This window comes from Nyctibius grandis, chromosome W (assembly GCF_013368605.1).
Source record: "Nyctibius grandis isolate bNycGra1 chromosome W, bNycGra1.pri, whole genome shotgun sequence".
Classification (NCBI taxonomy): Eukaryota; Metazoa; Chordata; class Aves; order Nyctibiiformes; family Nyctibiidae; genus Nyctibius; species Nyctibius grandis.
The window spans coordinates 5,278,041-5,287,677 of NC_090694.1; the positions used below are offsets into that span (position 1 = coordinate 5,278,041).

The following is a 9,637-nucleotide window of genomic DNA, read 5'->3' on the forward strand; positions in this document are numbered from 1 at the left end:
CCAAACGGGCGTTTATTAAATTAAAAACAAACACGAAAAGTACTGGTACAGTTTCGCCGGGTAGCTGCCAGCCTCCCCACCCCGGCTGGGCCACAGCGAGCGTGGCCCGGGACCGTGGGGCAAGGGGGAACCCCAGTGTCCTGGGGGGAGTGGGGCCCCGGTGCTGTGGGGCGGGGGGGGGGGGCATGACTCCAGGACCCTGGTGTCATGGGGCAAGAGGTACCCCAGGGCCCGGTGCCGTGGGGAGCAGGCCCCCACTGTGTGTGGGGGCGGGGGGGGGGGCATGACTCCAGGACCCTGGTGTCATGGGGCAAGAGGTACCCCAGGGCCCGGTGCCATGGGGAGCAGGCCCCCACTGTGTGTGGGGGTGGGGGGGGGAGTGGGACCCAGCCCCCCCAGCCCAGCAGGGCCAGAGCTTCTCAGCCTCCCCGTGGCAGGAGAGAGCAGGGCCTTACCCCCCTAAGTGTAGCAGAGGCCTGTCCCATCCCCATGCCCCAGGTCTGCCAGCTGGAGCTCTGGGAAGAGTGGCGTGAACACAGGGTGGGCTTTGGTTAAAATGATGGCTGTCCCAGGGAGCCCCCGGTCCCAGGGTCGTGCCCACCCCAACGAGGTTGCAGCCTGGCAGTCCTCCCTGCGTGAGCCTAGTGGAGACCCCAGGTCATGGGGATTACACAGATGGGGTACATGCAAGCTCATTTTTCCTTTGTCCCCTGCCCCTTTCACCTCTCTGACCCACCTGGGGCTCCTGAGGCTGCAGCAAGGACAGGCACTGCTCCAGATCACCCCCAAACACCCTCCTGAAGGTCCAGCCCCACTTCCATTTGATGGCCTCTGATGCTTCCCCTCTTCCCAGGGACTAAGCCAGGGCTCCTGCCCATCCTCCGGCACCTGATCATGCTGCCAGCAGACCCCTACCCAAAGCCGTCTCCTGGATGGGATTCACCCCACACACGTGCAGATGGTGCAAGGCTCTGATTTTTTGGCACTCTCCACCTTCTCTCAGATCCACAGCACACATGGGCTCCGGAGGCTCCTGCCATGAGGGCTGTTCCCGTGCTCCTGCAGAAAGCCCCAGGTCCCCATCCATGGGACAGCCATGTCTCAGCCCCAGGAGACATGGCAACAGCCAGTTCCCTGCCAGCCACAGATTTCTTGGGGTCTGGCTTGCCCTAAAGGGGTGGGAAGGCAAGTCCAGGCCTCCCCAAGCTGCCTGAAGCGGGGCCGTCCCCACAGAGCTGGTGCACAGCAAGTCTCAGCCTCTCCCGGGGCTTTTAACACAGCCCCAGCATGGGAGCTGCACCCTGGCCAAGAGGTGGGTAACCCTCTCCTTCTGAGAGGTGTCTGAGCCTGAGGTGTCCCTGTCCCCAGTCACCCTCACAGCCCCCACAGCCCTGATGCAACCTGGGCAGCCCCATGCTGCTGAGCGCAGCCTCCCTGCTGCCAGGGGCTTCATTCAGCAACAAGAGGGTGGGGGGAAGAACAGCACAGCAACTCTGATCCTCCACACAAGCCTCCTCTGCACTCCCAGTGACAATAAATACTAAGAAATACAAATTCTTCCGCATGTTCTGCTCCCAACCCCAGGACCAGTGTGGGCAGCCTTGCCCAGAGCCACCAGCCCAACTCTTCACTCCCCCCCAGCTCCAGCCACATCCCCGAGCTGGGAGCAGCGCTGGCAGAAGGCTTGAGCGCGTCCCTGGAGCGCTGGGGCTGCTCCCCAGTCCCTGCCCCTCCTGGTGAAGCCCCTTCGGTGATCTCAGCCCTGCTGCAGGGCATGGGCACGGTGTCTGTGCTGCTCAGGTGGACAGGGGCACTCAGGGAGGGCGATATTTCAAGGTGGTGCATGCTCACTGGCCCTTTACTCATCTCTCCCTGAGGTGCTGGGCTGGAGGCTCCCTGGTGGTCCCGGAGGATGGAGAAGGTCAGGCTCGGGGCAAGTAGCAGGGGTTCCTCGGCATCTCCGTAAAGGATTTCAGTTCATAGGGGATCCCCGAGTCGACCTCGATCGACTTGCGGGAGAAAAGCAGACGGATGTCATCGTGAAGGTAGATCTTCCCCGACTTGGAGCTGTGAAACCTGAGTGGAGACAAGAGCAGGGAAGAGGGACCTCAGGCTCCCAGGCAAGGGCAGGACAGCCTTGGCGGGGCGCATGACCCCCTTGCCTACTTTGGCCCCTGGTCAAGGTGGCCACACTCTGGTTGCCTTCAGAGGGATAGAGACTGCTGCCCTCAGGCAGGGTGGCAACTCCGACCTCCCCAAAAAAGCAGCTGGTTACTGTTCCTCCTCAGGGCCAGAGGGTCAGGCTGCCATCCTCCCACTCCGGCATGAGGGCCTGCATGTTTGGGGGAGGCAGGGACACATGGGAGGGGAGCCCAGGGGTGACCCTGGTGCAGGTGCCCATACCTTCCAGTGTGCCCTACCTTAGGTGCATCAAGTAGCAGAGGACCCTGTGGGGTGGGCCAGTGCCCAGTGGGTTGCTGGGGGCCATGGTGGCCCCTTCCTCCTCCCCCACGGGCACCAGGAAGATGCGGTGGCGTAGGAAGGTCATGTGGTTGGCCGGCATGTCCTGGAAGTTGTATGTCACCAAGAACATCTTCACCACAGTCTTGTTGGGGTTAAATAAGGTCTAGGGGTAAAGGGGTAGGGGATGAGACTGGGAAAGGCACAGGAATGGATCCATAGGGCAGGGCTGGGGCATCTGGGGGCAGCGCCAGTGGGCCCAAGGGCCCAAAAAGCCCTACACCAGCCCCAGAGGGCTTAGCCTGAGACCCACAGGTCAGTCCTTTCCACACACCTCTACTCCCGTGCTCCCATCCCCTCCCCATTGCACATACACACTCTTCTGCCAAGACCCTTGTCCCTCCCTGTGGGGATCTGTTCCTTGTCCCCCTTTTTTTTTCGGCATTGTCTCAGAAACCGTCCTATCCCACGTGCTCAGATGCAATCTTCTGGGGTACAGGACTACCTGACCTTGACGACATTTTCTGAGGCAAGAAGTTAGTCGCCGACTAGGGGTGAGTGATGTCTCCGCCCTCCAGCCCTCCACCCCCTCCGGAGAGACCCATCTGGGATATCGGGCGACAGCCTGGCAATGGGCCAATCCTACGGCGTGGGAATTGGACCTGTCACGCCCTCGGGCCTGTGAGTGGTGCAAACTGTGACTGGCGGCTCCACGTCAGCATGACTCTGCAAAAATTCTCTATAAAAGAGGCCGTTTTGCCCCACCACGCGCGCGCCCACCCCCGACTGCCGAGAATCAAGAGAGGACCCACGGGACGCCGCGGGATCTAGGGTGGTGACTATCCTTTCCCTCTCAACTGATCTCTTTTCCTCTCTTCCTTTTACTTACTTCTCTCTCTCTTTCTCTCTCCCTTCCTTGCTCACTAAGTTGCCTCATTGTGGGACTTAATAAAGTCAAGGTTAAGTTTATTGATACCGTGCCTCGGTTGTGCTTTGTCCGAACTCAAGGATCACGAATCTATTTTATCTTTGGTCAGGATTTTGGGGGTGATTTATACCGGGTGATTAATCAGGCAGGTCCCACGTGGACTGACTGCGTTGAATGGGCGGGTCCCTCTTGGGACTGACTGCATTGAAGTTACCAATAAGGCGGGTCCTTCTCAGGACTGACTGCATTTAATTTCTAGATTTACCAATAAGGCAGATCTTAATCCGGAACCTGACACTCCCCACCAACCTCTTCCTTCCATGCATCTCCCATCACCTTGTCTCCCTGCCAGCACCCCAGTGACCCTGTGCTCCCCTCTGCTGTGCTTTCTCGGCAGCCACGTACCCCCTCTGCACAGACCTTTCTGGCTGCTGCCCCTGCCAAACAACGTAATGTAGTGTATCCACCTTAGGGAGCAACTGGAGCCCACCCGGCCCCCTCCCCATGGCACTGCCAGATGCCAGGGGATGACTCACCACTTGGATGGTTCCAGCTTTGGGGACACTGTAACCCTTCTTTCCCAAGGCCTCCAAGTCAATCACTCCCTGGGGCAAAAGAAAGCACATGAGAGAGGGAGAAAGCCCATGGAGAGTCCAGCTGGGACCCAGCACAGGGCCACAAGCCCCTCTTGCCAGGAATGCCTGGCACAAGACAGCAAGACGACGCCCAGCTCAGTCCCTTTCCAGACAGAAGGATGAACAAGCAGCAACACAGGTATGACAGTGAAACAGCAGCCATGAGATGGCTGGGCAGCAGCCTGCCTGTTTATACACCTGCAAGGGTTCCTGCTTCTTTCTCTCTTCGCTTTGTGGGTTAAATATTGCTCCTGGCACAGCTAGTGGTCTCCTTAAGTAGGTGGTTGCTTGAGCTGCACTCTGGAGAAGGGCAGCTCCCAAGGATGCACAGTGACTGGGTACAGCCCCCACTCACCTCCCCCATAGGCCCAGCCCTCCCTTGTCTGCATACCAGGAAAGGCGAGGGCACGCTATGTTCAGAGATGTCGAAGTAGGTGACATCAACGGGCAGGGTGGCGTGCTGGGGGCAGTAGGAGCCACTGGCACCGATCTCTGCCGTGAACCCCTCAATCCTCCCCGATGGCGCAAAGCGCCCTTTCAGGATGGACTCCTGAGAGAGGAGGGAAGCGTTAGGGACCTTCAAACACCAGTCCTGCTCCTCACCTCCAAGCTGCAGGTGAGATCACCCCCATCTCTACCACAACCACATCTGCTTGCCCTCACATGTCTCCCAGCTCTCTGGAGACCACTCGTGAGTGGCCCTGGCTGCTCGCTCCAAGACAGACCCATCCCGAATTGGTGGGCTAAAACCAGCCATCTAACACAGAGAAGCAGCAAGAGTGCCTTGGCTCAGCTGCTCAGCTCCACGGCAGCCATCTCAGCAGGGTCTGGGGTCCTAGCACGTCACCCAAAGATCTGCTGGCCAAGCCATTCCACTGGCGGATGGTGGCTGCACGAACGGCCACTGCACACCAGGCCCCTGGGGACAATCATCCCAGTCCCACACTAGGGCTCCCGTCGGGCTCAGCCTCTCACGTCCATCACCAGCCCAGAGCCCGCAGGACCCACCTCCCTCCCTGGCAGGTGGGTGGCATTACCTCAAAGTTCCCCAGCAGAGCATGGCTGATGGCGGTAGTGGCCCAGGGTGCTGTGGAGGACCTGGTACCCCTCCAGAGGCTGCTCCAGAGATGTCGCCTTTGAGAGAGGAGAGAAGATCGGTGTCAGACCAGAGAGCATGCAGCCCTGGGCTGCCTATGTCCCTGGGGGTGCGGATCCCTCTCCAGGTCCCCCCATCCCTTTCTTTGGTGGAGGTTGAACCCACTTTCCTACCCCCCAGGGGCAGAAGAAACCTCCCTCCACCCCACAGCCTGGGGTCTTGTGGAGGAGAGATGCCTGGGGCAGGGAAGGGAAGAGGATTCATCCCAACCCGGCCCTCCCACAGGGCTGAAGGGTGCTGGGGTGGCCGGGCACCCCGGGCCCCCATGGCTGGCCCCTGGGGCTGCTGAGACACTCACGATTTGAGGCGCAGCCTGCTCTTCAGCCTCCTCCCGACCGCAGTGCAATCCACAGAGCTCTGGAGGGGACACAAAATCAAGAACCATGTTAGGGCAGCAATCAGGGACTATGCACCCCCAGGAGGTGCCATTGCCTCTTGCCCTGCCCCACAGCCCCATGAGGGTCCCAGCAGATCGGACAGGCGGTCAGTGGCCTCCGCGGGGGCAGCCAGCAAGGCAGCGCAAGGGCTGGGGTGGGGACGTGGGGCTGCCAAAACTGAGACTTGGCTGCAAGGGCAGGTCTTTACCCTCCCAAAGTGGCTCTGCTGGGGAAGGGGGTGTTGGTACTCAGCCTGAGGGTGCAGTGCGCAGCTCCCACCCTGCAAAGCAGGTCTCGGGGCCAGCCCCAGTGAACAAAGCACCCCCAGACAGAGCCATGCACCAACATCTCCTTGCACCTCCCAGGGAAGAAAAGTCCCATCCCCAGGCGATTCATGCAAAGTCCTTGGTAATGCCGCCAGGCAGAGGGGCATGCTGCCTGCCCCTGCCCACAGCCAGGCTCCTACAGCTGTAGGGCGGGGGGTTAAAGCCAGGGCCACACTGCAGCTTCTTTTTAAAGATGTCCCCTTTTCAGGGGGGACACCTTCCCTTCTGGAAGCCACACAAAAGGATGATGGAGCTGGCTGGTATGACTGGGTGGGAAAACCCAGGGAAGCTGCTGGAGGGCTTCACTCTGCAAGGGCAGTGCTGGGAGCAGCCAGGCTGGGGGACAGTCACCAAAAAGGGCATGTGGGCAGGGATGGAGCTGTGCCCCATGGACAGTGCATCCTGGCTCCAAGCAGCAAGAAGCCACGGTAGCTCTGCTGTTAGTCCCTGTGGGTCCTTGCACCATGGGATGCCCCAGGGAAGGAGGGGAGTGTGCCAGCTCTGGCGTGAGCCTGCTGTAGCCTCAGCCAGCAGGACATGGTGAAGGCAGGGAGCTGGTCAGGAGGGGCTGGTAAGCAGAGAGGAATCACAGGCAGCTCCTGAGCTGCCAGGGTGGTTGCAAACCTCCGGAGTCTGCCCCATTTCTGAGAGCTTGTGGCACCCTGAGGACATGCCACAGGCACCCCAGAACTTCAGAAAAGCCAGTGGTGTCTCTGCACACAGCACTGGAGCTCCCACTCCCTGGCCAGAGCATGTCCAGTCCTGCTCTCTGCCACCAAAACCCTTGTCCAGCAGGCAAAGTGCCCTGATGGATATCACAGCCAGGGACCCAAAGCCATCTCACCTCTCTGCTGCCTTCTCCCCCAGGCAGGCAGAGGACAGCCGCTCTTCCCAAGCCTGCCAGTAAATATGGCTTAACATGAAGCTGTCAAACACTGACTGTGGCACCATGCCGCGTGTCCAACTCTTGCTGTCACAGAGAGGTTGTGTCCCGTTCGAATGAGGCTCTCCAGGCCAGAGAGCTGGTTGCAAGCAGTAGATCCAGTGACTACAAGGTGTCAAGAGCCGGTGACAACCTACAGACAGTGTGTCCCAGGGCTGGCTGTCAGCCACTGCCCTGCTCACACCAGTGCTGTGGCACTGGGACAGAACAGGCCGCTGTGCCACAACAGGCCACATGCCCACGAGGTCCACATTGTGCCCACGAGGACAGCCCTGAGCTCTGGGTATCCCCAGGTCATTCCCTGCCTCCCTCCGCAAGCGATGCTTACCTTGGCCGTGGGAAGCAGGTGATTCCAGAAAAGTGCCCCCTTGGCATCAGTGCTGTGGCAGGCTGTGGGCACTGGATGGCATGGCAGAGCCCTCTTCTTCCTCGCTGGCAGGGACAGGCTCTCGTCCTTAGAGCAGGAGTTAGCCACAACCTCACCAGCAGGCAGCAGCTTCCTTTTGGCTGGGCAGCTGCTGCTGCCAAGCCAGTCGCTCCCATAGGGCGTCTTCTCCAGGGAGCTCAGGTTGCTGGGCTCGGGGCTGAGCGCTGTCTGCAGAGCTGGGGGCTCCTTGCACCCATTGGCCACCACTGGCCATTCGTCTTCTCCGCTAGCCCTGCTGCTGTGAGCCAGGCTGCTCCCTGGCTTCTTTCTCTTCCCACCCGAGTCCAACTGGGGAGTTTGTGCAATATTGTGCAAATCAAGGTAAAGTAGGTTGTGGCCACTCGCCCGTTCCCTGTTATCTCCATAGTCTGTGGGCTGATACCCTGGCGGGACAGGGCAACTGTCTCTTGTGTGCAAAGTACTGCAAGGAATGTGCCAGGAGGAGGAGGAGACATCCTGCAACTTGTTCTCTCTGCTGGCCTTGGGGCTGTGGCTAGGGTTGCCCTCACACCCATACTCCACCACCCGCAGCCCGCTGTGGGAGAAGTGCTGGGCAGAGCCACACAGGGATAGTTCTTCCACCAGAAGACTGTTCTCAAAGGTATCGTCATCGTCCAGGTTAGCCTGCCCAGGGCCCCCATCGCACTTGCCATCCACCCCCCCTCCACCCCAGTGAGTTTGTTTGGCATCTCGCCCTCCCTCTGGAGCTCGCTGCTCAGGGTAACCCTTCTTGACAGCTGGCTGGCTGCCTGCCCGTTGCTCTGTGCTCTCAGAACAGCTGGAAAGATGGGAGAAGAGAGAGACCTGGTAAACCTTCTGGCGCTTGATCTCTGTCTCGTCGTAGCCCATGAGGATGCCGTGGTGGATGCAGCGCTGTGAGGAAGGCTCCAAGGGCACCTCTCCACTGGGCTGGGACAGGCTGGGGTCCGTGTCGTGCTCTGGAGTCAGGGACGTCTCCGCGTGAATGTGCCGCATGGAGCCTTACTTGCCTGGACTTCGAGTGGAACCAGAGTCAGAACAGCCCATGCAGCAGCAGAAGAGGGACCGTAAAGTGCCACAGATCACAGTGTGAGGACAGGGGGTGGGAGCTGGACCCCCCCCTCGCTCAGGATGTCCAGGTGAGCACTGTGGGGTTCACTGCAGTGCAGCATCTTGATACCTTAAACAGTGGGACCCTAGAAAATCATTTATAGAATAGAAGCTTCTGTAATTGCTGAAACAAGGCCAAATTACGCAAACAGGATCTTAGACAATGGATAGGGAGGAAAACTATACTACGGTTAAGGAACCACACCAGCTTAAACAGGTTAAGAAGAAAATGGACTGACAAGTGAAGCAACCGAGCATGATACTCTGAACAGCGCATGTGCATCGCTAAAGTTCACCCAAAGGACACAGGAGTGATGACCACCAGAGGGGCCTGACGACCCCCAAGGACCATCAGGGTACAAGACTAAGCATGCGCCAGTGGGTGTTAACTTATGTAAATAGTTCCAAGAAGTTATTTAAATATGCATGAGATTTCCAGGAAATCTGATGTGTATGCATGATTATATGACAATATAAGGAGTGCTGGCTGGAACTGAAGTTGAGCACAATTGGTGGAAATATCCCCCGTGTTCCCAGCAATGCAATAAAGAATGCCTGCTTTCTAAAACTTAAAAATAAGTCTTAGAGAGTTTATTTTCCGACTTTTTCGGTATCAATATGGAAAGAGAGAGCAGGAGGACGGAGATCAGCCCAGGATCCCTGTCCTTGTCCAGCCTTTTGGCTGCAAAGGACCTGCCAGGATGCCGGCAGCTCCCCGTACAGCCCTGCTCAGATCTTCCTCTCTGGGGACAGGAAGAGGAACCAGCTTGTGTGGCTTTCCAGGGAACCCTGTGGCATCATCCACCCGCAGGATCAGCACTTCCTTCCCTGCCTGGGCATGGAGAGGAGTCTCCAGCTTGGCTGGAGGCTACTGGGGACAAGCCTGGACAAGTGGGGAGAAGGGGGCCTGCCCTCTGCTAGGGACTTCACGTGCTTGTGCTGTTCTGGAGCCCAGGCAGGTCAGACCAGTCCCAGGGGCTCAGTAATCACCCCTTTGGGCAACAGCAACAAGATCTCCCAGTGCTCACTGTGGTGGTGCTCTCCTCCCGGGCTGCATTGTAATGTCACAACCAGCCAACATTATTCACAGGGGCAGTGAGTGGTCTGAGACAATCAGGCGCTCTCTGATCCTGCCTGCTGGTGCAGTGAGTCAAGACTACCTGGTACCTCCCTGTCCTATGCACAAGTACAGTGAGTTAGTATGATTAGGCACCCCCTAACTGCACCTGAAACTCCTGGTGCCCAGGAGATGGACAAGAACAGTGAGTTGGGACGATTGGGCACTCCCCAACCGTA

The 9,637-nt window shown here is 58.8% G+C and overlaps 1 protein-coding gene across 1 annotated transcript; it reads right to left on the bottom strand.

Annotated features, from left to right (window-relative positions):
* Nucleotides 1-1,922: 1,922 nt before the first annotated feature.
* LOC137675804 (atos homolog protein B-like) lies at nt 1,923-8,227 on the bottom strand. Its single transcript, XM_068422027.1, has 7 exons — nt 7,154-8,227; nt 5,478-5,536; nt 5,061-5,157; nt 4,415-4,573; nt 3,925-3,993; nt 2,421-2,626; nt 1,923-2,076 (listed from the first exon to the last, which is right to left on the bottom strand). Exons 1-7 carry the CDS (start codon nt 8,225-8,227, stop codon nt 1,923-1,925), a joined length of 1,818 nt encoding a protein of 605 aa, XP_068278128.1.
* Nucleotides 8,228-9,637: the final 1,410 nt, after the last annotated feature.